The sequence below is a fragment of the Onthophagus taurus genome, unplaced genomic scaffold, assembly GCF_036711975.1.
Source record: "Onthophagus taurus isolate NC unplaced genomic scaffold, IU_Otau_3.0 ScKx7SY_16, whole genome shotgun sequence".
Lineage (NCBI taxonomy): Eukaryota > Metazoa > Arthropoda > Insecta > Coleoptera > Scarabaeidae > Onthophagus > Onthophagus taurus.
Genome location: NW_027248941.1, coordinates 2,852,018 through 2,879,033, shown reverse-complemented (window position 1 = coordinate 2,879,033; position 27,016 = coordinate 2,852,018). Strand labels below are relative to the sequence as shown.

The 27,016-nt window shown below is 34.1% G+C and overlaps 3 protein-coding genes and 1 long non-coding RNA gene across 6 annotated transcripts; 2 read left to right on the top strand and 2 right to left on the bottom strand.

The window, feature by feature from the left end:
• Positions 1–724: 724 nt before the first annotated feature.
• On the bottom strand, positions 725–7,835 carry LOC139432490 (uncharacterized). The gene is made up of 2 exons (XR_011642264.1): positions 7,245–7,835; positions 725–1,252 (listed from the first exon to the last, which is right to left on the bottom strand). It is a non-coding gene; the product is annotated as an uncharacterized lncRNA (long non-coding RNA).
• On the top strand, positions 1,346–2,416 carry LOC111417283 (trypsin-like). The gene is made up of 3 exons (XM_071201142.1): positions 1,346–1,486; positions 1,534–1,770; positions 1,823–2,416. Exons 1-3 carry the CDS (start codon positions 1,373–1,375, stop codon positions 2,333–2,335), a joined length of 864 nt encoding a protein of 287 aa, XP_071057243.1. The 5' UTR covers positions 1,346–1,372; the 3' UTR covers positions 2,336–2,416.
• On the top strand, positions 6,497–25,486 carry LOC111417575 (homeobox protein Dbx). 3 transcript variants are annotated; one of them, XM_071201140.1, is made up of 11 exons: positions 6,497–6,605; positions 6,663–6,868; positions 6,918–7,990; positions 8,332–10,436; positions 10,492–10,621; positions 10,676–10,850; positions 12,135–12,424; positions 12,551–13,031; positions 19,323–19,490; positions 19,924–20,147; positions 24,611–25,486. In XM_071201140.1, exons 8-11 carry the CDS (start codon positions 12,566–12,568, stop codon positions 24,938–24,940), a joined length of 1,188 nt encoding a protein of 395 aa, XP_071057241.1. In that variant the 5' UTR covers positions 6,497–6,605; positions 6,663–6,868; positions 6,918–7,990; positions 8,332–10,436; positions 10,492–10,621; positions 10,676–10,850; positions 12,135–12,424; positions 12,551–12,565; the 3' UTR covers positions 24,941–25,486. The 3 variants fall into 3 exon arrangements, with proteins under 3 accessions (XP_071057241.1, XP_071057240.1, XP_022905667.1); XM_071201139.1 differs by having other exon boundaries at positions 6,918–8,264; XM_023049899.2 differs by lacking the exons at positions 10,492–10,621; positions 10,676–10,850 and having other exon boundaries at positions 6,918–8,264; positions 8,332–8,496.
• LOC111417593 (snustorr snarlik) lies at positions 25,412–26,584 on the bottom strand. Its single transcript, XM_023049926.2, has 4 exons — positions 26,329–26,584; positions 26,184–26,264; positions 25,742–25,962; positions 25,412–25,690 (listed from the first exon to the last, which is right to left on the bottom strand). Exons 1-4 carry the CDS (start codon positions 26,372–26,374, stop codon positions 25,487–25,489), a joined length of 552 nt encoding a protein of 183 aa, XP_022905694.2. The 5' UTR covers positions 26,375–26,584; the 3' UTR covers positions 25,412–25,486.
• Between the last annotated feature and the right edge of the window lie 432 nt (positions 26,585–27,016).

Genomic DNA, 27,016 nt, shown 5'->3' with positions numbered 1-27,016 from the left:
TTTTTAATGGATTAAAACCATTTTGACATACACCAATAACCCTTTCTAACTTCCTAGGATCTTTGAAACAATTTCCGAAAATATCAAAATCATTTCCTTCAGTTCTGACATCTTCTATAAGTACCCTAATGATGTTTTTAATCGATTAGAACCATTTTGACAAACACCAATAAGCCTTTTCAACTTCATAGGATCTTTGAAACATTTTCAAAAAGTATCAAAATCATTTTCTTTAATTCCAACATCTTCTATAAGTATTCTAATGATGTTTTTAATCAATTAGAACCATTTTGTCATACTTTGGCATTGTTACCAAAGCAAATTTATAATCTTAATTCATCAAATTTGACAGGTGTCTAACTTAAAGTGGTGAAGATGAATATAATTATCGAAATAAAGGAGTTTTGATGCTGAAACGATCGATTTTTAAAGCAACTCGAAATAAATATTAAAATTTAATGACGTTGACGTTTCCAAAATGTCAAATTTTGACAATGTTAGGTTAGTTTGAGTCGAGTTTAAAGCATTCCAGTTACAATAAACAGCATTAATTGTGCTTAAGCAACAATAATGAACAGTAATTAAGTTACATATTTAGCTTACCTGGTACGTTACTAATACAACGGGTTCCGCAACACCGAATGAAAGCGTCACTTTTTATCTTAATATTACAAAAAATTACAAAATTAAATAAATTACTTAATAAATCAATTAAAAAGCTTTACCTCAACGAAATTTCTTCAATTTTTGCGATTAATTATTTAAATTTCTAACAAAAACTCATTTTTATAACCTAAAAATCTTTCTGGTGAATTTTTTCAAACATAGCACCGGTTTTGCGTTTGACTTATTAATCTCCATGGTAACCAAATCACGAAAATCGCCGAAAACCAACGAAAACGAATTCTCAATTTTGATTGGTCGAACGGAAAGCGTGGGTATATACAGGGGTGTAAATATAATTTTGAATTAATATACGGGTGTCCAAAAAAATTAAAAAATTTTTTTTTTTAAATTTTTGTTAGTGACGATATTTTGGATGTATGATTGTCCGTGTATGCGTGTTAGCACCCTCCTTGGCCGCAGAGCAGCAGCCGAGCGTCATACATAAACGTCAGAAGCAGCAGCAACGGCTGCGACCCTTAATGGAGTATTTAGAAGCCGCCTTAGGGTAATTCCCCGGCTAATGGCGTTTGCAACGGACGTCCCTTTGCGTGTCGCCGACGTCCTCCAATCCACGATTGTCCCAAATCTTAAAAAAAAAAATAAATAAATTCATTAAATCGCGACGACTCGTTAAGTCTGAACAAACAAAATTAATTTTTTACAACCAATTGTTACCCGATTAATTACTTTGCGATTGAGGGGAAAAATGTTAATATTTTTAGATGTCTATCTAATTTTATTATTGAAATTCGCCCATGGGTACAAAGATGCAAAAATCTTTGGAGGCAAAAATTGCGATGTCACAAGATACCCTTTTTACGTGAGTTAATTTAATCGATTAATAACTTTTTAAGACTCTCTTTGTAGATTTACCTCGAGTATTACGTGAACAGCGCCAAATTTATGTGCGGGGGGTCACTTTTATCCGTTGAAACCGTTTTGACAGCTGGACATTGTTGCGCGGACGCAATCTCGATCACCGCTTATTCCGGTTTTATAAGAAACAACCGAAATTACGACCAAACCTCGAACGCGATCATCCCACCAAAATTACACCCTAACTTCACATCGTACACTTTAGAAAGCGATCTTTGCATCATCCAAGTAAGAAAATCAAACAAAATCAAAATTAATTAATTTAAATTTTTTGATTTAGTTGGAAAAACCGTTTAAGTTAACGAAACGCACGAAATTAGTTACTTTATCCCCGAAAAAAATGTTGCACGAAATGATGGAGAACGAAAACGAATCGAAACTTTATGAACTACAATTGATGGGGTACGGGGTGAATAAACAAGACGATGGCGGGGAATATTTAGTTGATGACTCCCTTGGGTTTCAATGCACCAACAGCTATTTGAGGACGCAAAAAAAATGCCTCGAAGAAATTAACGACTCCACCGAGCGCTCGAAATACAGCGTGAAAACGATGTTTTGCCATTACAACCCCGAGAATAATCGCACGAAAGGAAGTTGCGAAGGCGATAGCGGATCTCCGATTATCTACGGGAACACTCAGGTTGGCCTAATTTCTTGGGGGCCCAACGAAGAGGTTTGTACAAAGCGAATGGAGGTGGCTGCGAGGTTAGATGTCTATTACGATTGGATACAACAAAATGGGATTAAAAAGAGGTTGAGGGGGTTTAGATCGGGGTTAAATCACACTTAGATTAAGTTGATTTTTTAATGTAATAAAAATTATAATCTTTTTTTATCGTTATTTTGATCATTATTATCAATTAAAACTATTTTGACACTCACCAGCAACCTTTTTTTTAGTTCTGTCATCCTTATTAAGTGTCCTAAGGATGTTTTTAATCAATTAGAACCATTTTGACATGCACCAACAACGTTTTCTATTTTTTGGAAACTTCAAAACACTTTCCAAAAACACAAAAATCCATTTTTTTACTTCGTTAAGTATTCTAATGATGTTTTTAATCAATTAGAACTATTTTGATACACACCAACAATCCTTTTCTTCTTTTTGACAACATTGAAACATTTTCATAAAATGTTAAAATCATTTTTTATGATTCTGTCATCCTTATTAAGTGTCCTAAGGACGTTTTTAATCAATTAGAAGCATTTCGACATACGCCAACAAGGTTTTTCTATTTTTTAGAAACTTCAAAATACTTTCCAATAACATAAAAATCTTTTTTTTTACTTCGTCAAGTATCCTAATGATGTTTCTAAGCAATTAGAACTATTTTGACACCAACCAACAACCTCCTTTTACTGTTTGGTAACTTTGAAATATTTTCAAGAAATGTCAAAATCAATTTTCTTAGTTGTTACATCCTTATTAAGTGTCTAAAAAACAAAATAACAAAGTAGAAACGAATATAAGTGTTGAATTTCTGTCTTTTCATTGTTACCAACTAAAATTTATAATTTGAAGCTGTCAAATTTAACAGGTAATAATGACAGGAATAAAGAAAATAATAAAAATGAAATTTTTTTAAATCTTTGTTTCGAGTTGAAGTCTCGAACAACAGTATCAAGTGATTCTTTGGAGTCGCGGGCGCAGGTCCCGTGGGGGCGGAGTTCCCGCGGACCCGTTCGACTCGCGCGCGAAGAGAGAGAGAAGAGGGGCCGCGAAAAAAAAACTACAACACACATTCGGATCGTTTCAATTTCTGTTGCTGGCAGATTTGAACGTTAACTCTCTATATAATATGAATGCTTTAACTTGGCCTCGGGCGGGCTGCGGCGCCGACGCCGCCCCGGAACCCAGCGGACCGGCGCGTTTTTCGACGCGACGCTCGATTTCGACGCGACAAAACGATTCGGCCCGCATTATAATGCATATATAATGTTATATCGCGAAAAAAAGTGGCCGTTTCGGAAAAGAGGAGGTGGGGGCGGCGAGACCCCGAGGCCCTACGCTCTTTTGATCGCCTGCGAAACGGGGGATAGTTTTCGCGGGGGGTTGCCCTCGATCCCCGATCCCCCCCCGCCACCCCCAACATAACTTTGAAACGTATTCCGAGGCCTGCGAGCCAAATTTCACACGTGAGTTAATACGAAAAGAGGTTTTTTATTTCCGACAATTTTTTTTTGAAAAAATTCGTTGTATATTTGGCATATGTCAATTTTGACGGTTAAAAATGTCAATTTGATTTAATTATAAAATTAAGGTAGAAATATTTGCAAAAAAACGATATTTAAAGTTTAAAATTCATTAAAATCGTTTGAGATTAAGAAACGTCAAATTTGACATATTGAAAATGTCAATGTCACCGAATTTCAACGTCTAAAATCAAATTGATTTGGATATATGACGTATAATTAATTTTAAGACACTCAATAAAATATTACTATTTAAAACATCGATTTTTATGAATCGACATTATTACTAAGTCAAATTTATAATTTTAATCTGTCAAATTTGGCAGGTGTCTAACTTAAAGTGATGAATATTAATATAATTATCGAAACAAAAGACTTTTTGATAAAGATTGATCTTGAAATAAACGATTTTAAAGCAATTCGAAATAAATATTAAAATTTAATGACATTGACAGTTCTAACATGTCAAATTTTGACGTATAATTAATTTTAAGACACTCAATAAAATATTACTAGTTAAAACATCGGCTTTTATGAACAAGTACTTTCTTAACTTTGTTGCTAAATCAAACATATAATTTTAATCTGTCAAATTTGATAGATGTCTAACTTAAAGTGTTGAAGATGCTAATAATGATCGAAATAAAGGAGTTTTTGATAAAGTTTTATGCTAAACGATCCATTTTTAATGTAATTTGAAATAAACATTAAAATTTAATGACATTGGCAGTTCTAAAATGTCAAATTTTGACGTATAATTAATTTTAAAATATTACTAATTAAAATGTGGGGTTGTGGGATATCAAATTAAAGCATTTTTCATGAAGATTACGAATTTAACGTTAAAACCAACGATAAATTAACGAGATTTTAAGTTTCGTTTATTTTAAAACTCGATATCGCAAATTTGCTAAAGTTGCAAGTAAACCGATACACATCGTTTTGGCTTTTTGGTCACCCCTCGAAGTGAAATCCATTTGTAACCCTAAACTCTACGTTTCCATTCTCGATAAAGCTCTTCGCTTTATGTCATGGTCAATATTTGCTAATATCAAATAAGGATTTTTCTGAACACATGTTATAATCGTTTTTTTATTTTATTTTATTTTTTTTTTTGGGAAAAAGAAAATAATGATATCGACCTGGTTCTTTCCGGGTAAGAAGAAATAAGGAGATTAAAATCGCTTAAATATCTTTCGGTGGGGGTGGGGGGTGAGGGTTAAAGTCGAGGGTGGATATCCTAACGCCTCGTGGCCTTCCTTCCGGTCGGCACGGGGCTACCAACGGGCGGTCGACACCCTTATAAAACCTGTCAGGGACAGGCGCGCGCCCCCCTTCATCCCCCGCCTTTCAGGGAACTCCGCAATTTCTCTCTTCATCGCCTAATGCGATTAGCGCGTTTATATATTATTTTATTTTCGCCTTTAAATAATTTAAAATGATCATTCTGTATATAAGAAAATCAAAAAAAAAATGTAAATCTTTAATGACACTTTTAAGGGCGCAATTTACGATTTCCGCATTACTGCCAATTGAAACACTCCTCGGTTTAGAGACTTCGTAAATCAAGGGGGCCTTCAATCGAATTCGCAAAACGTCGACTTTCGGTAGGGCTTCGATTTTAAAATTTACGATCCTATCGACACCGGGCGGCGCCGCTGCTGTGCAAAAGAGAACAACAACGACAACCCGACCCTACCGGTATAGTTAGAAGTCTGGGGCATTCCGGGGTATGCCGGGGAACTCAGGGGTACTCCGGGGCTCTGGAGGTGGGCCACACGTGTGGACGTAAATATAAATAAACGGTTCGATGAGTTATAGGGCGACGACTGTGGATACAAACGGGCGGCCGTATATCATTTTTAACCTGACGCCTTCGGAATTTATGTTTCCAACGACAAATTAATACTATTTTAATAGATCTAAAAAAATTAACATTAACCGATTTTTATATGAATCGTTAATATCAACGTTGAAACCGGCCCGAACCCCTTAATAATCGTTTGGGGCGTTAAATGGGACAGAAAGAAGCGACTTTAAACCAGCCGGGGCGCTACTTTTTATTCTTTCCGATTTTGATTTCAAATGAGGGCCCTAAAAACCCTCAAATCCTCTGACGTAAACACATTGTTGAGATGACAAATTATCCCTTTTCGGTTTTAGTCGTACAAAAAAAAGGCCAATGTGTTCCGGTAAACGTTTTTAAATGCGTATCTTCAATTTAGTTTTTATAAATCCTTTAAATCAAAAAATAAAATTTAAGACATAACCTCACTTTGTCTTGTCAATCAATTATCTCGAAATTTAAAAAAAAATAGAAGAAAAACGTATTGATAATAAAAAAGGATATATGATGGAGTAAACGTGTTTAAATTCGCATCCTCAATTTAGTTTTAATAAATGCTTTAAATTCGAAAATAAAATTGTAAGACTTAACCTCACTTTTCCCGTCAATTCATTTCTCCTTAGAAATAAAAAATTCCATGAAAACTTAAACTTAATGATAAAGACATCTTAATTACCTATTATTATTGATACTTAATTACGTTGTAAACATATTTTAGAGTTATTATTAATTAAATTCGATTTTTATAGGCTTAAACTTAAAACCATCTTAAAACGTCAAATTAATCTTATCGCAGAGTACCACACATATAAAAATAAAAAATTATCTAAATTATTTTATTTATAAACACTAAATAAAAATTAATTAAAATCACTAAAACGAATTAATTTTAATTCATTTAAGCGTTTTTATTACTAATTAATTAAATTTATTTAAAAAAATTTCTTCATAACTTAAACGTCAAAAAAGAAACATAACCTCAAAGTTCTTAACAAATTTCTTAGTTAATTTATTTAAGGTAAGTAATTTATTAAAACAATTTAAATCAACTAAATTAATTAATTTTATTTTATAGCTGTTAATGATTTCGTGTGTCGGTGTATTTCTGTGGGGATATCTTATCGGATAAAGGGGGGACACAATAGAGATTAAGTGGGAGATTGCGGTGGGTTAAACCGCAGCATTGTACGATAATTAATTCGTAAAGGATATAACGATAAGAGGGTTGCGGTGCGTCGTTTGATCCGTAACGATTCGACGGGGAGAAAATAAAGGATCCGGGTAAGAAACGAAACCAAAAAAAGAGTCGCTTTAACGTTTAATTTTTCAGCGTCAATTCAGCGCGGGCGTAAACGAAATCTGGGATGAAGCCGCCCCTATTTCGCGTTAAAACTCTAGGATGAGAAAGAGGAAACGAAGGAGGAGGAAAAATGGGGGGCGTTTTTTGAGTTAATTGGATTTGAAGGGGTGCACTTCCGGTCTTACGAGCTTCCGACGTCGTCCACGTCGAGAATAATTAAATTTTTAAATCATTTTTCAAGAAAATTAAATTTAAAAGTAACTTAACCTCAAAAAATTGATGTCATCTCGATTTAAAAAAGGAATTATTTTCGTTTTCGCATTCTCTCGATTAAAAAGTATACATTTTAAATCGTACCCCTCTGCCGTTGACGGGTGCCTTTCAAATTGAACGCGTTTTACACGTGGGCCGCCCCCGTCGGATGGATTTTTCCGGGCCACTCCTCTCCCCCACAGAGTTTTCCCTCAACCTCCACGTTTCAAATCGCACTAAAAAAGTAACATTTTTTCGAACCGTAATCTATTTATCGACAATTAATTGAGATTAAATCCTAAATTCTTCGTTTAATCCACATATCGTTTAGGGATTGTTGATTAACTCGGGATGTTTTGGGGGGGACGTTTTATTAATTTCAACCTCGAATAATGCACGCACGTCAATTGACGAATAATCGACCGAGGGGGCCCCATGGTTTTCCGAAACAATGGACCTGTTGTGGTGGTTCTATTCAAACGTCGGGGATTGAAACATTTTCTACTCAACGCGCCGACACTTTACATATTTGCGTTAATAAATCGCGAAATAAATTAAAAAGGATTCACTTATTGTGTTGGATTATTTTTATTGTTTGAGGTTATGTCGCATTGTATACATGGGCACAAATAATTTTGTTAAAATCGTTTATTAATATAAAAAAAAATGTTGATTATTTAATATAACGACCATTGGTTGATTAATTACTTTTTGTTAATAATTCAAAAACGAATTCGATAATAAATCGATAATTAAATTAATTAATTGTAGGGAATTTTAATTTTTCGCGTGTGGTGACCATGTGACAGTTATAATTTGACATAAATTTTAAGTTTCTTCGCAAAATTGAGGTAAATAACGAATTTTAACGATTTTTATTGAATTCACTTTGTTAAAAGTAAAAGCAGATCGATTCTTAACAAGCGTATCATCGGCTAGCGTAATGATCGATGATACATTTACGAAACGATGACTGACTGTTATTTTTTGTCTTCTCGCCCCGCTTATGGATTTGGGGGCCCTTTGTCGTAGCCGCACACGGGGGTATTGTGCAATTGAAAGGAACCGATGACAAATCACGTTTTATTTCTCCGATTTTAGTGATTGATGATGCAAAAAAAAATTGTAACTTAAAATAACCCAAAATTTCGGCTAAAACTTGAATTTTAAGAGATATCTTTGTTTGTTTTAGGTTAAAAATGAAGAAACGAAGATTTTTTGCCGACTTAAAGGTGTGTGTTTGGAAATTTCTTTTATTTCACGCCCCAATTGAACGAAATACATCCGACGATGATGATTTTCCAAACCATTAACTTTGCCCCTTTTCTCTGGGGGGGTTTAAAAGGTGAACGAGAAGGTGAGGAGGACACAATGGTGAAAGAAAGAGTCGCTTTTAGTTTTGGTTCGGTGAACACTTGATATAAAAAAATAACCCTACTACTTTTAAACCTTATTTATTAATTTGAATCGTTTCTAAATGAATGTTCGAAATATTCTAAAGTCAATTGGTGTTGGGGCGCGGGAAATAATGAATTGAAATGATATACGTCGACCGTCGGCCTCGCTGATGAGTGTAAATATTATGACAGAAGGGTTCGTGTGCAGTCAATTTGCATATTTCTAGTTATTTTTTTATTCGTGATCGTCCTGTTTGTTTAGTATAGAATTTTGGGGGTTGTTTAACCAAAAGACGATAAATATTGACTTATCACTTTAATTTTTTATTTAATTTCGCGATTTTTGATTCATTTTTCTGCGACAGATGCCGCAAAATTTATGCAAATTTAATACATGTACCCCCCTTCTTTTCCTTCTTTTCCCTTTTATATCGATATTAAAAATATTTTAATAACCCCCCGGTTTATTTATTCTAAAAATTATTATTTTGGTATTTTTTCGATTTTTTTTGTTAAATTTTGACATAATTTTTTTTTAAAGGCGTGCCTAATTTTAAAAGTCTCGCCGATTGGTTACGAAGCCCCTCCACGTCTCTCGCGCGCGCCCCCCATTTCCTGTTCCGGTGCGCGGCGAAACACTCAAGTCTATATTAAATCAATGTTACCCCCGGTGTGTAGCCTCCCCCGCTCGTTTCTCCTTCTCGACGTCGTTTTTGCCGCCTCCGAAGAGGGAGGAAGCGAGAGAGAAGTATTCCGACGGACGAGCTTTTGTTTTATCGACAATTGAACCGCGAAATGCCATTGGGCAACGTTCAAACCAACCCTTACGACCAGGGTTTAAGGCGATGTAATAAGCGTTTTAAAGCAAAAATTCGTTTTATTATTCTGTTGGCTTCGAATCAATGTGGCTCTATGAATGATGAAGAAATTCATCATTATTAATGATATAACAACGGTTCAAAACGTTTCCGACGTATATCCCATACAGAATTTATGGGAATATTTAAATAATACAGTTAGATTACGGAGAATATCAAATAAGGATGATTTAAAAGTTGCTTTACAAAAGCAATAGAAATTGCTTGTCAAAAGATTTTGAAAACAAATTAGTGGAGTCAATGATTATGCATTAAACAAAAGTTTACGGCTGATGCAATACAGTTTGATACAATATTAGACAATATACTATATAACACAATATTGTTATACAAATTGCTACTTTATACTAAAGCAAGAAAATATACAGGGTCGCTGATATGCTTCTAAAGTAAGATAGCTACTGAAAAATGTTAAGATACAAAAGTATTAGTGCTTTTAAAATCTATTACAATAAATACAAATTAAGAATACAGGGTCAGTCAATTTTAATCGATTATGTTCTTAATTCATCAACTTACCATTGAAAGTTTCTCATCTCCATAACATCGCAGTGACATAACACATATCAAAAATACATTCAGTTTGAATAATTTGCTATTATAATTTGATATCTTGAAAACGGTTAAGTTTAGATTCATGATGTGCTATATGAATTTTGTTTAGATTTTCGATATGAATTGGAATATGGAATAATATACAGGATTTTCCATTAAAATAAACTTAACTTTGTTTCGTCATAACTTTTTGATTTACCCTGTATACTTAATTTGTATTTATTGTAATAGATTTTTAAAGATACTAGAACTGTTGTATCTTAACATTACTTGTTAGCCATTTTACTTTAGGTGGTGGTATAAATATATATTTTTGCTAATTATAAAGGTTTGCACCTTTATAATTAGCGGGCGAAGCTCAACAATGAAGTTTTATAAAGTTAAAACACAACTGAGCTCTTGCCTCGACCACAAGCGACCTCGGCTTGAAGATACAGCATCGGAACATTCTTATGCAAGTAATTACTGTAAGTATATCGAAGCAAGGAAATATGTATTTTTGCTGATTATAAAGGTTTTTAGCTGAGGTGTCCTGCTGACGAAGCTCAACAATGAAGTTTTATAAAGTTAAAACAACTGAGTTCTTGCCTCGACCACAAGCGACCTCGGCTTGAAGATACAACATCGGAACATACTTATGCAAGTAATTACTGTAAGTATATCGAAGCAAGGAAATATGTATTTTTCTGATTATAAAGGTTTTTAGCTGAGGTGTCCTGCTGACGAAGCTCAACAATGAAGTTTTATAAAGTTAAAACACAACTGAGCTTTTGCCGCGGCCGCAAGCGACCTCGGCTTGAAGACACAGCATCATAGCCTTCTCATGCAATTTGGTACTGTATACCAAAGCAAGAAAATATATATTTTGGCTAATTATAAAGGTTTGTAATTGAGGTTGTTTGCGGACGAAGCACGATAATGAAGCCCCATAATGATAAAGTATAGTCAAGCTCCTGACTCGGCCGCAAGTGACCTCGGCTTGAAAATACAACATCGCAACCTTGTTACATAAATAATTATTATATATTAAAACAGGAAAGATAATATAGACACTATAATGAAGCCCCATTATGATAAAACGTTTTAAATATATTTGCGGGCGAGGCACAGTAATGAACTCCCATTCAGATAAAACTTATACGAGGTTCTGCCTCGGCCGCAAGTAACCTCGGCTGGAAAATACAACATCGCAACCTAGTTACATAAATAATTATTGTATATTATAACAGGAAAGATAATATAGGCACTATAATGAAGCCTCATTATGATAAAACGTTTTAAATATATTTGCGGGCGAGGCACAGTATTGAACTCCCATACAGATAAAACGTATACGAGGTTCTGCCTCGGCCGAAAGCGACCTCGGCTTAAAGATACAACTCGCTACCTTGTTACACAAATATTTATTGTATATTAAAACAAGGAAGATAATTTTTTTCTAGTTATAAAAGTTTTATCTAAGGTTGCTTGCAATCGAGGCTTTGTAATGAAGCACTATAAAGATAAAACGTTTTAAATATACTGCCTCGGCCGCAAGCGACCTCGGCTTAAAGATACAACTCGCTACCTTGTTGCACAAATAATTATTGTATATTAAAACAAGGAAGATAATTTTTTTCGAGTTATAAAAGTTTTATCTAAGGTTGCTTGCAATCGAGGCTTTATAATGAAGCTCTATAAAGATAAAACGGTTTAGATATACTGCCTCGGCCGCAAGCGACCTCGGCTTAATGATAAAACATCGAAAACTTGATATACAAATAGCTACTATATACTAAGGCATAGAAAACATATTTTTGCTGTTCGTAATAGGTTGACGCTGAGACCGCTTTGCGGGCGAGGCGTAGTAATGAAGTTCCATAAAGTTAAAACGTAACCGAGCCCCTGCCTCGGCCGCAAGCGACCTCGGCTTAAAGATACAACATTGCAATTTTATTACACAAATTCAGATAATTATTGTACATTAAGACACTTAATGATCGTCCCAACACCACTCTTAAATGTATAAACCACTTTGTATTTTAATATCTATTAAACCTAACCATGTAAATTAGCTACAATTTATCAAAACTGAAATTTAATAATAATTGTAAAATAGTTTTTGTAGCGGGTTGTTTTAAATCGCATTTATTCGTCGAGAAAATAATCCGGATATGATTTTTTAGCTCTCCGTTTGCCCCACAGAGAAAAGGAAAAAAGCGGAACAGTGAAAATAAAAAGCAAAACAAAGTCCGCCGTTTCGCGCCAAACACAATGAAATAGTCCCGGATTTATAAGAAGCACCTCCCCCAGGAAGGACGAAGCCCCACCCCGAAACACACCGAATTCCCATCCCCTTCAACGTCCTTCCGATTTCTCCCCCCCCTCAAAGGGGTTGGAAATTCAAAAGCCCTGCTCTCAGTCCACCACCTAACAACTTTGTGAATAGTACTATTCCCTTAAAATTATTAAAAAGGTAAAAAAATTATTTTTTTTTCAACTTAAAATAAAAAAAAATATTTTTAAATTTTAAGTGATTAATAAATGAAATTAAATTGAGTGATTTATTTATTAAAAGTGATTTATTAAATTTTTTTTATAGATTATTCAAAAAAAAATGTTTCACAACGCCCTTCATTTCTTAAACACATCCGAGAAAATGTTGAAAAGTTTAAATAATAACGCGTCGCCGTTCTCGATGGAAAGCTTATTATCATCCCGCGAGAAATTATCGCCGCAAACTTCAGAGTTATCCTCGGAAGACGCCGAAATTTCCCCAAATTCGAATACGTTCTTAAAATATTCGGGCTCGACCGGAATCGGAATCGACTCGGACGCCTCGATGAAATTAAACGTTGAAGATGAAAACGAAAGACTTTCGCCGTCGCCCCAACAACAAATTAACGACAAATCCGATCGCGATCAGATGTTGGCTCGATTCCGGATTTGTTCTGGTTGTGGTCGTTTCGATTGCGGTAGTTTTCAATGTTGTCGGATGGTGGAAAAAGATACGAAACCGGTGCTCAAGTTTAGTGTCAGTGCGATTTTGGGTACTGATCAACAGAATAAACACGTTCAAAACGGTGAGTGATTAATCATCTTATTATTAACTGTTAATATAAAAGGCGATAAAATTGGAATTACAAAAAAGGGGGTGTTACCACCCCAAAAAAAAATGTAACAATAAAAATCCCCATTAGAATAATATTACCACAATCATAAAAAAAGATTTTTTCGATAAAAATTGTATTTCCCATTGTATTTTAAGCTTAGTTAGGGGAAAAAATACAAAAAATATGTTACCTTAGCTATTATTACCCCGCTGGGGTTATTATTTTAGGCGTGTACTAGAAGGTTTATCATTGGCAAATCCGTTGGCTGTAAACGCCCTGTAAAAACACATCCTTTTGTGCGCACCAACAATTTAAAAAGATCCATATACAGGGTTGTCTTTTATCCCGTCGACAAAAGACCACAACTTTTTTATTGTTTCTTTTTTTTTAAGGGGAGCCCCTTTTTTGAAGGGCTCGGTCGCCTGCCTTCTTGTTTGCATTTGGGATTAAGGTCGTGTTGTGTACACAACCCAATTGGGACTCGATTGTGCGTGTAAACTTTTATATCCTTTGTATCTTTTTTTTATATACCATGTGTGGTCTAAATTTCTTATTTTTTTTACAAAAAAAGAAAAAATTTAAATATTTATTTCATGTTACATCAATTTTATGATCAGCATCTTGTTGGAAATCGAAAATCCTTTAAAATGAGCCCAAACACGATAGGGTTATCTTTAAAAATTCTCGAGATATAACCAAAACAGTTTTCGAAAACAATTGAACATTAGCTGCCAATTTTATTTTAAAATCGCCCTATCTCGTATCTCGTAAACTTTACTTTGTTTTTTCGTAAAAATAATGCTCACTATCTTGTTGGAAATAAAGAATCTTTTAAACTGAGACCAAACTCGATGGGTTTATCTTTAAAGATTACCGAGATCCATTTGCAAAAACAATTGAAACTCAATTGTCAAATTTATTATTAAATCGCCGTATCTTGGTTATTTTTAACGAACCCTGGCGTGTAAATTTTTAATTAATTACTCAAAAAATTAAAAACCGGAAGTTTAAAATATTTATTTATTTTATTTTTTTAGTTTTTAGTTTTTTTTAGTTTATTTTTCGAAACTGAAATAATAAAAATTTAATTAAATACGAGATTTTAATGGAAAAATATTTGATTAATTAAATTAAATTTTTTTAATTAATTAAATAGTGTTAATTTGTCACTTTTGTTTTGTTTTTTCGTAAAATTAATAATCACCATCTCATTTAGAATAAAAAATCCTATAAAATGAACCCAAACTCGGCTGGGTTATCTTTAAAAACGCCCGAGATACATTTTCGAAAACAATTGAAACTCAACTGTCAAATTTATTTTTAAATCGCTATATCTCACCCATTTTTAAAGATAACCCCATCGAGTTTGGACTTATTTTAAAGGATTAATAATTTTTGATTAATTATACGAAAAAATTAAACATTGGAAATTATTTTCGTTAATTTGTTTTTTTGTAAAACAAAACGAAATAGGGTTAAGAGCCCACTTTACCAGGTCGGTCAGTTTCTGAGGGGCGCAGACGACGGACGTTCGGAAGCAACGAGGCGGAGTTTATTTTCTACTAGGCCCGACCCTTTATAGATTAAAAAAACATCGTGTTTATTTTATTACGATTCTTTTTCTCGTCGATGTTGTTAATGAAGAAATTAAACGACTTCTTCTAAATATTATTGTTTATTAACAATTTTTCTTAATTACGAATTACAATCAATCTTTTTATTGACTTTCCAATTTATTTATTATTTTGATTTTTTATTAATAATCGTAGTCGTAGCCCACCTTTTTACTACGTTTGTTTTTTTAAGTATTTTGGTTCACAACAATAAAACATTTATATCATTTTGAAACGAAAATAACATTTATAACTTCATTTTATATTAAAATAGATATATTTGCAATACAGGGAATGTGAAAAGTTCGGTACAACATTTATAAATTATATCTTTGTTGTATTATTATGCGTTCGTTTGATGTACAGGTGTCTCAGAGTAACCGTGTAAGTAATTTTATTTGAAAACACAGGTAGTTACAAAAATTAAAGAAAAAATAGCTGAATAAATGTGGTTCCTTTATGAATATTATTACTTTTCATTCGAACTTTTTTAATATTTCTGTTTAAAAAATGGACTGCATGGTCTGCATCACCTTGTATAAGTAAATGAAATAATATGTAATACCTAATTAATAATAATATTAAATAATGATTGAAGTATACAAAATATGGCTAATAGTGTAATAAATAAAACAGCCCTGACTAGAAAAATCTTTAGAAAATTTTAATTTGCCATCGTTGAATAGATGTAAGCTCTTGAAATTCGCTGGACACTTCACCTCGAAGATGGCATTTTCGTTTTTTATTGTTTCATTTGGACTTGCAACTAAGAATCCATACATCCTACGGATGAATAGAGCTGAAGAGTTTGCTGGCAAGTTATATTTACTTTCAAATTTTTTTAATGCAAGCCATTCATAGGCTTGGCCATGTTTAGTGTTATTATTTCTAGCAAATTTCGAGTACAAGATTGATTTAACTTTATTTAAGCAAGACGTGTCATTTCTCATCCTACATACATCACCAAATCTCGATGCAGTTAGGCACAGATACCTTTCTTGGATCCATATCTGATTGGTACTTTAGCTTCTGGTAAGAATTTGTATTTTATTTCTGTTAATGCATCCATCTTGCAAGTTTCCAATAAATTCTTCTTTCTTTTATATTCTTCGTGTGAAATGTCACTCATAAATTATAACCGAATTGCTATCATTACCCTGATCGGCTTTCGCTACCTACCTGAATTACTCTGTATACACGAGTATTTTATTTTATTGTATACAATTATTTTATAGCAGTACCACTCCGGATGATGCATCGTAATTGATGTTGTTCGAGCGTTTAGCGTTTACAGTCTTTATTCAGTCTTTATTTACTTTTCCTGAAGCTGTAACTAAATTAATTCTTCTTTACCTGCGTTCTTCATAAACTGCTATGCCATGTCACTTGCGGTTTCTTGATATTTTTGGAATGTTTTTGTTAACATAAATAACAAACACATAACAATAATTCTTCAGCCTGTGTATATCCGGTACCGACAGATAACAGAAACAACAGCAGAGTTTATCTCAATAGACTCTTTGCTTTCTTCAGTGTAAGCTTCTTTTTTATCCCGCACATAAAACATAAAAGAAATGAGCTGCTAAGCCCTGCTTTTGACTCATTAATAAATTTAATGCGAGTTTTGTTGCAGTTGAATGAATTATTCTCCACCATCAGTATTTGGTTCTGCATCATTTGTATTATTTATCTTATGGTATCGCTTCAAATAATGTATCGTTTTAATTTTTACTGTGATGGTTTATTCTTTTTAAATAAGTCCTTTTTATGTGTGCCACAGTTTATACAATAAAATTAATAAAATTTAACTTACCTTTCTGAATGAATACATTTTTCAATTGAATCTCGGACTATAAAATATGAAATTTTAGATTGTATAAAAATTTATATCGTAAATTATTACCGTCTATTACTCCTTTTTCGAGAATATCTTTAAATGCTAAGGGGTAGTTTTTTAGATGAACATACTTACCCATTGTTTATAAAAACTTTACAAACTAAATTAAACTAACACTATAGTACACAATAAAATAACAACTATTGACTATAAATTCAAAAATTTTGTTAAATTACACAATCATTAGTAGAAAATCACGGAAAATAAAGTTCAAAACGTACTTTTGGAAATGATTATTTTCTCTACCACATTAAAAAGTAATAGATAAAACAAGGAGCTTCGATGAAGAGAGTCGATGTAAGCGCCGCTCAGTCGGCAAGAGGCGGGACTAACGCGGTGGTAATACTTCGTGGGAATCTTGACGGAAAATATTCATTTTTACGCTACCTTTTTGCAATTTTAGCAAATTACAAACTATTCCTTTATAACTAAAAATTTTGAAAAAATTGATTTGAAAAATATTACTATTTTCAAGTATACTATCATGCAAGCTAAAAAAGAACGACCAAATTGTATAATATTGAGGAAAAAAACCCCTTTTTTTGGAAAACTTTAAAAATTTTCACCATGCGTTATGTAGAATTGTTAGAAGAAGCTATGTACAAAATTTCATCCAAATATTTTCATAAATAATGTATGTTTTTTGTAATTTGCCGAGCTGTATGGTAAAGTAGCCTCTTAACGCGCTAAGACTTCTTGAAGCACCTCTCGGTGGGTGCAAAGTTCTCGTGTTTCGAGTGCCTTGTGCTCGGTTACCGTGGCAACGAGCTTCGAGAGAGAAACACTTTGGCGAGGTGTCGACGCGTGCGACGAGTCGGATTTAACGCGTTTAGGAAACGAACCTGTCCAAGTTTCGGGAACAATTCTGTTTAAAACAACACCTCCTAAATGGAATTATCTTAGAAGTTGACATAAAAAATAATTTGACGTTTTGAACGTTATTTTGTTTGTACATTTTTAAGAAATATTGAAATCTGTTTTTTCTTGATGGTGAGGGTTTGAAAAAGAATCAGGGATCGGAAATGGGTCTTTTCGGGGGGTGAGTTTTCGGCATTCTGACGGCACAGTTTGAATTAATACGTGTAAATGCCGGCGGCAGCTTTTTTCGACAGGTTTCCTCTTTATCTTTCACCATTTCCCCCACCTCAATTTCCATCTTTATTTCCTACTTTTCCATCTTTTTCTTGCACCCTTTCTCTCTCTCTTCGAGTCCGCTGTGGGGGATTTAGCGAGATTTTTGCCAAACCCCACATTTGGGGTGGTATTTGGGAGCGGGGGGAACCGAGGCAGGAAAGATTTAGTCCCGAATGGCGACTAAGCACCGGAGCAGCTGACGCCGCGCTCCCGAAATCAACCCCTTTTGCACTTCGGGGGATATTGTTCGCTTTCGGAATCGCATTTGAATATATCTATTTCGAGAATTTCGGTTTTGAGGGGAGAGGTCGTTTACCAATTTTCTCTCTTTCTCCTCGAAAGGTGGCAAGGAGTGAAAGCGATGATAATAACTTTTGATAAAATCTCTTAAATTGAAGAAGAAAACTACTATTTTTTATTTATTTTTATTTCCCCTTGATGTAACTTCGGTTAGGTTGAAAGAACATCCCCTTTTTTTCGGGGGGGGTCAGTCTTCTTACGCCCCAACACCCCATCAAAGTGAAGTAACGGCCCGTCAGTTGCACCCGCGCCTTATATATTGATTTAGCCGCGCTAGAAAGAGGGGCTCCGAACATAGAACACAGAGAGTTGCCGGGAAAACGGGGGACCAAGTCGCGCCCTTGTCCCCCGGCGGTGGTACCACCCCCGACATTGTGCGCCCCATTGAATCCCTTTTTAATAACCAACAAACGGCGCCTTCAAAATCAATTTAGAATTTTTTTTATCAAAGTTTTGCTAAAATTAAAAACAAACTTAACCTTAATTTTTTTGTATTTAGTAAATGTCAAAAATTATATTTTGAGGGTAGTTTGGTATGTAGTTAGGTTTAGTGACATTTCACAAATTAAAATACATAATTTAAAATCAATTTTTTAAATAAATAGGTATATCAAATTCGATTTTCCCTTTTAAATATTTATATCAAATCGAAATTAATTAATTAAAAACAGTAATAATTCAATTAATTACTTAAATTTTATCATCTAGTGATATTAATTTTTTTGAGGTTGGCTATCAAAAAAAGCCAACTTCATCACGTAACTGTCAACGATTATTTAAACGTTATAAATACGTTTTTTATTTAGAAATTTTATTTTTTTAATAAAAACATAGTGGTTTTACTTAAATAATGCATAAACGTAAGTTATTTAACCAATCTTTTATGTTAAAAATAATAGTAGTTATAGGGCCAAAAATCAATTTTTAGGTTATGTTTATATCTTAAATTTTTTCTTAAATTTCAAATTCTTTAATACACCTAATTCTACTAAGTTTGCTTAGTTTAAAATCATATTTAAACAGTAATTAAATTCCTTATTTAAGATTAAAATATTATTTTAAGATTTTGTGACATTTATCACCTAGTAATTTTAATTTTTTCGAGGTTGGCAGTAAAAAAAGTCAACACCAACGCATAAACGTCAAAGATAATTTAAACGTTATTTTAATTCATTGTTATTTTTTTGTAAAAACAAAGTGATTTTATTTAAATAATACATAAACGTAAGTTAACCGACCTTATTTTACGATTTTTTTTAGGGTAAAACGAATTTGAGGTTATGTTTACATCTTAAATAATTTCTCTTTTACTTTCAGAATCTTTAATACACGTAACTCCGCCAAGTTTACTGGGTTTGGGCTCATATTTGAGTAGTCATGCACCGCCAGGAGGTGGAGGAATTGCCAAACCGGTGCCAAGCAGACCACCGCATTTCAATCCTCACATTTTATTGGCTCATTGTCGCCCTCAGCCTTACCTTACAGGTAATTAAATTGAAAAAAATAAATAAATAATAGTGATCTAAATAAGCGTTTGGATTAGTTACACGGTTGTTTTGTTTATAAGGGTGAATTAGGGTGACCGTTTTAGTCCCATCCCGGGGGGTAAATTAACACGGTTCGGGTCCGGGTCAAGTGTCTCCCCCGCGGGAACGCTCGCGAATACACAATCTGTGTGTACACCAACGGAGAGAGAGTAGGTAGAGGGGCGACGCCTTCGTAATTGGCACAAAACAGAACCGGCGCCAACAAGTAAACCCGTTAAACGGCCACCGTTACGAAAAGGGGGTGAAACGGAACCCGGGGGGCGCTAAAGAGGAGTTGGGGGTGTTAAATTTATCCCCCGAACGTTTATAAACAACACAAAATAACTTTTTTTTTAAATACAAAGTAATAATTAAATTATTATTTTATTTAGTGTCAACTCCGGTTTCCGGGACTCAATCGGCGGTGTTTCCGTTACCGGGAACGTTCCCTTGGGCGCATAGCGGCCGGGGAAAGCCAAGAAGGGGGATGATGAGGAGGGCGGTTTTTAGCGATTTGCAAAGGAAAGGTTTGGAGAGGCGGTTTCAGATACAGAAGTATATCAGTAAACCGGATAGGAAGAAATTAGCGGAGAAATTAGGGTTGAAGGATAGTCAGGTAAATAAATATTTTGATTAATTTTCATTTAACTATGTTTTAAGAACGTATCCATAAAAGAACTTACTTTTTAATTGTTGCTTGATACTCATTATGCATACACAAACCTTTGTGTTGGTTGTAATTTATGTGGTGTGGTTTGGTACAAGGTGATCAATTTTGGATATTACGTTTGTAAAAGATTTGCTCTTAATTCAGAGAGAATACTAGATAGTTAAGCACTGTTTAGTATTGCTGACAGTAAGCTATATACTTCAGATTGAAGTATAGATACTGTTAGCAGAAAATTAAATGTTGCAGCAAATAACTTCAAGAAGAAATACTACTTAGAGTAGAATAGATATTGTTGGAAAACGACTAGAAGCTGCAGGCAGAAGATTAGATATTGTTATAGTATTGGTAGAAGCATAGATATTGCTGAAAAGAAACTTAATATTCCTGAAAAATGACTAAATATTGATAGCAGAAGCCTTGGTAGTGTTAGTAGAAAGCTAGTTATTATTTGTTGTGATCTACTTTTAAATGATGCAAAATTTGAATTGATATAGTATTATTTTTGTCATAAATAGAAAATCAAAATTCATCAATTAACCCCGATTTCTTTTCAATTCAATCACAGTATAGAAACACAAACGAATTATCTAGAATTAGACGGATAAATAAAAGGGGTTCAAAAAAAAAACATCCCCGTTTCATCCCCTATCGTATACTTTCCGAGTCGAAATCGTGTGGGGCCCATCAAAAACATATGTTACCAACCTAACACAGTGCTTATAGGGGGAAGAATCTATTAGTAAGATCTGTCATCTATCAGAACATAACGGAGAGATGGAAGTGAATGGAGAAGGAAGGGGGCCTTTTAAACTAATCGGAGGGTGTCCTATTACGCTCTACAAATCACCGCACCGTATTGTCTTTTGCTTGAAATCGAATGCGAGGATGTGCGGGGGAAAGGGACGATACACATTTTACGAGAGGATAAATAAATAAGGATGGCGTGGCGGAAACGACAACGACGACGACGTTACTTCTGCACTTGACGTGAACTGATGCTGTGAGCCCCTTCTTTTTTTTTCCTCTCTCGTTGCATGGTTGGTGAACGTGGATAATTATCCAACCGAACGAACCGATCTGAATCAAACGATGAGGAAACAGGATAAATTATACGGTTTAAAAGGATCTCTTTAGGTTGGATGATTTGTTTTTGGCGGTGACACAAACCAATATGTACAAGTAGCATCAAATTTTTACTTCAATCTAATACAAAGTGTTATTAACACAAAGAGTGAGTTGAATTACGCCCCTGGTAGCGGTTATAGCAATTGAAATGCGCTCTATACACACAACATTGACTGCACATTGCGGTTTCCTTTACCAGTGTCAAACCAACCAATCGTGACGCCCCTCTCCACTCCTATAAATTCCCACCGAATCGAAATCACTGCATCATTTCGGATCAAAACGACCGCCGTGTAATAATATTCTCATTGTGCAGTATCTCAATTTCCATCTTTTAACGGTTCATTAAATACACAAACAGAGGTTTGTGTTTATTACAAATAAACGAAACTCTAAAATTTAAGTTGTTAAAGAATAAGTGATTAAAGAGTAGCCGATCTCCAGAATCTAAGCTGTTAAAGACTTAAAGCCGAGGTCGCTTGCGGTCGAGGTCCTTCAATGTAAGCTGTTAAAGAGTTAGTAATCTTACTCTATAATCAAAGCTGTTAGACTCAGAGCCGAGGTCGCTTGCCGGCGAGACTCTTCAATATAAATGATTAAAGAGTAGCCGAACTCCAGAATCAAAGCTGCTAAAGACTCTTCATGTAAATTGGTATAGACCCAGAGCCATGCAGCCGATTGCTATTATTACTGCAGCCGGGCTGAGGTGAGCGGCTCCACCTTTGGCTCCAACTTAAGGCCAAAGGTTTAGGGCATATCTCGGTCCTTGATAAACCTTAGCATTGCTCCAAGATCTTGTTTCTTTATACAGATGTCACACAAAAACGCCCCGAGCTGTAACACTGTCATTTACATTCCGATTTTCATGAGCCTATTATCAATTGAAATGGTTTGATGAATACGAGGGGTCTCGTTTTGAAAAAAAAACAAAATAGTATATTAAAAAACAAGTTTCGTAAGACGCACTTGAAATGCACGAATTCAAGTTGAATGTGTGCTTTAAGTCTTATGAAACGTGTTTTTTATGCTATTTTTTGTAATTCGCGTTTTTATACTTTTTCTTAACAAAAATATAGTAAATTTTGGCAATGTAAGGAAATAGATATGTAGCAGTTGGTAACACCGGAACACTTGAAAATAGAAACTGTGAATTGACAATTAGAAACTGTCAACACACAAAATATATTCACCTGAAAAAAATGTTTGATGTACACTTCCCAAAATAAGAGAAATTGCTCAGAGTCAATGTCCTCATCATTGTGGACTTTGTATTCGATGCTAAGAACGTATTTAAACATCCATAGACAAAAATTGTCACGTTGACAACTAGAAAAATTAATGACCCAATGTCACCAACTTGAACTGGTTCCATAAAATGTTACTAAAATCTCATTACAGCATCGGATGCTGTAAGGAGTCTCATTACAGCACCCGTTTGAGTACTGTTATAGCTTCCATTACCGTAGCGAATTACAAAAACATTTTTTCAAAACAAAATTTATTTTTACATGTAAGAGCATCTCTTAAACTATTTTTCTGCTAAGTGGAAAACCAACTTTTCTATATTCTCTTCATGGATAGATGCTGGCAGTAACTAGCAGTAACCATGGTAATCAACTGTTTTAGATATTAAAAACTAATCATTTAGGCCCACTTTTACCACCTCTTGATAAATTTAACCGATAGATAATTACCATGGTTACAACGGTTTTAAGCGCTGTCATTGGCTAAGAGCGCCAATTTATCAATCGGATAAATTTATCAAGAGGTGGTAAAAGTGGGCCTTAATAAAATATCTCAAACAGTTGGTTGCCATGGTTACGCATGGTTATTCATTAATATTGACCTTCAGCGATTTTTCCATAAATTGTTTTTAATTGTTGTAACAAATTTATCCGGTACTTTTGGGAAACCTTGTATGTATACTGTTTCTTTATGTCAGTAGGTATCAGGCGGACCTTTGCGAAAATTTTCTGCCTTAACCAGCTTCTAACGTCGTATTCAGACGACAGAATATGTTCAGCAGTCTCTGATTGAAAATCGACAAGTTTGATTTTCAATTTGTCCAATATTGAAGAAGTGGTATTTTAGGAAACCTAAGAGCAACCTTAGGTCCCCATTGCTGAAACATACAATCCCCTTGGTTTTCTTTTGCGACGAAGTTATCACACACTCTGTGTCTTGGAGTTGTTTCCAGCGCAAAGCTACCATTGAGGCCTCCCTCGAATTACCTGTTTCATTATTAATTAATTTGCATGTCTTCTAACATTTTTATGCAATATTAATTTTAAATTACAATCTCAATAATAACTTTAATACTACGAAAAAGAACAAAAATGTCAAACAAAAAGAGATACAAAATCGTCGAGAAATAGTCGATTTAGGGATAAAGAGGATGATGGCGGTGGGGGTGGGGTGGGTTTTGAGAAAATCCAATTAATCCACTCGGTCGGTCGGTAATCGTTTTAAACACAACGGAGCGCCACCTCGCTCGCTCGCGCCTGTTTAAGACAATTTCCGCGCGGGGGCGTGGTGGTCGCCGCCTCCGCAGTAATAGAACCCTAGAATAGGGGATGAACGCCGAAGAATACCGGGGGAGTTAGTTGTAGGTGGGGATGAACGACGACGACGACGCTTAATTACAATGAGACGCGCCCCCTCATTAATTGTTCTCAACGTAAATTATTTTTAATTCTAATCAAAAACAAAATTATTTAAAATCTGTTTTTAAATTTTTTTTTTAATTTTAATTTTTCGGAATAGGCGTGGAAAGAAGGACGAAAGAAAATTTGAACACCCAATGGTAACGGATCATGCCCCTCTCCGAAGAGTTCGTAGTCGGCGGTGAATAATGGGGCGGGGCAGGGCCGGACCTGCCCGCTTAAAAATAGAATTAAAAGGAACTCGAAAAATAGTGATGTAGACGGTTAAGAGAATGATGGGGGAAAGCTCCACCTACGCTCCGCTTTCAAAGCGGCGCCCCATTGTTAAATTAACAAAAAAAAATAATTATAATAAAGAAAAAAAGGGGTAGACGTCTACCGTTGTGACGCGCTAATGGAAATTCACTGAAACCCGGGCCTGTCGTGAACATTCCCTACACTTTAAATTATTCATTTATTTAGAACCGCGCTTTATATAATACACTTTGAATTGATTTAATAGAATTAAGTTGGCAACAAATCGTTAGGCTACGTTCCTTAACTAAATCATTTAGGATACGTTCTTTCATTATATGCAATTTAGGCTACGTTCTTTAATTTAATTCAAATTTAATTTTTTAGGTTAAAATTTGGTTTCAAAATCGTCGAATGAAATGGAGAAACTCAAAAGAACGCGAACTTTTAGCCGCTGGCGGTTCTAGAGAGCAAACTTTACCGAATAAAAACAATCCGCACCCGGATTTAAGCGACGCGGACGGTGATAAACCTAAATTAGATTTAAGCGACGTTCCTGATATTTCTCCTGCGAGTTCTCCTGCGGATCAACAACAACAAAGAGGAGGAGGAGGGGGGGTTGTTTCTTCGTTGGAGGGGACGCAAAATTATCAACTTTTCGATTCGATGGATTATGACAGTTCGAATGACAGCGAAGAAGAGATAAACGTCACATGATCTGTCGATGGTGTAAATTGCGCTATGTATATAGATTAATTTTAATAAGGGACTCACACAGCGGATATTGCTATCCTCTATTTCGAATAATGTGATGTATATTTAATGAGATTAAGATAAGGATTAATAAGGAAGTAAAGTTAAACGAGAAAATTAACAAAAAAAGAAAATTAATAAGAAGAAGTTACCCGAAAATAACTGAGATGACGATTTTTAGTGGAAATATTATGTAATATATTTAAGTAAGTAAAAATTATCAGTTTCCTTTTCTCTCTGTCTAACATAAGTTAAAAAAAGTTGAATAAAAAGTGGGACATTACGTCATAATATAATAAAAATTAATTATTATTATTATTACGAACCTCTTTAGTCCCTACATTTTTCCCAATCGTCTTTATTTAATTAATAATTACGTCATTTTCATTTCATTCTTTAATAGTTTCGCTATTCAATAATAGATGGCGCTCCTCATCCATTTAAAAAAATAACCTCATTTATTAATAAATACCTACATAACCTAACAAACTAACTTTACAACACAAATATTTAATTATCTTTTTCCGATTTAACCTCATTATTTTCATCCTTTTCATCATGATTAAGATCATCCTCGGGAATAACTAATTTCGCATCAACTTCACCAATTCCAAGTGGGACATCAATTATTTTAACGGGTTTTTGTGGAGTTTCTTTGGATTGCATCGACTCGCTCCATTCTTTTAACCAACCCCCTCCGTTTGTATTTGAGAACTAAAAGAATTACGTTTTAATCTGTACAAAAAACAATTTATTATATTATACTTGTGGTTTTTCTGTGGTTTTCTTTCGATCTAATTTTTCTTGTTGCCTCTGCGCCCAAAGGATATCTCTTAAACTATCGGATGATTCCCTTTTTGATGATCCTGATGGTTGTTGTTGATTCGCTAAAGGTTGAGTGTTTGTTTGTGGGCCCAATTCGACTAAAACTTGGAAATCTGCGCGGTTTCCGAGGCGAAATCCCCAACCTAATCTTGAATCGGTACCTAAAAAGCAAAAATTTATTAATAACCTTGAAAGTGAGGTTAAAAGTCAACTTGGAAAACGGGGAATGGTAAGTTTATCTTGTTAAGTTTACTTTCACTTGCATTCGCGTAACAATTTATGACGAAGCTAATAGATACTTCAAGGTTTCTTCGTTTATAATTTCTCAATCGGAAATTATTAAAAAAAAAATTTTTTTAGGTTATGTTAATTAAAAACTCACCTTTTTTAATTGTTGGAATGTTAGAATAAATCAAACTAAGCAAAGTTGGGATTTCCCCCGGTACTATTAAAGAGTTTGAACCTAAATTTTAAATAATAAAATCAATTAAGTCAGTTTTTTTTAAATTTTTTAGTAAGAAACTCACCCGGAAAAAACGCACCGATTAACACCAAAAATTTAAAAAATAACATTTTTCTGTGTCATCGATTCGTCGGAGTTTCGTTTTCTTTACTGAGTAAAAGCGAAAGTTAACGTTTACACTCTCGCCCGGTTGGGGCCTTACTAAAAGACATCTAGGTCAGACACACTAAGAATTTTTCAACTTTCCCTTCCACTATCTTAAATCATTTAAATATTTCTGTTTGGGTTGCAATTCATGTAGTGTCCCCATTCACTTGGTTAAATCTAAATGATAAAGTAGATTAAATAAAGTTTCCGATGAAAAGGAAAGAGTTTCTTGTTCAAATTCACTACAAATAATACTTCCATTGTTTAATCGATTTTAATTTAATGAATATGAGTTTTCTATTAATATTTATTTAATATTATTATTTCTTTCTATGAATACATTAATATTAATAACACATTAGTGGGGAAACATAAACATAACCTCAAAAGTCACATAAATTTCAAACGAACATTCTGAATAAATTCGTTTTAAAATATGATTTTAGGATTTAATTAATAAGATTATTAATAATAACGAATTTATTAATAATTCAATAATTACAGACATTAATTTTTATTAAAATTAAAATAACAATTTTGCGCGCCCTCTTTTGGTGACAAGTTGACCTTGCTAAAAATCAGCTATCATTCAAACAACGTATCTT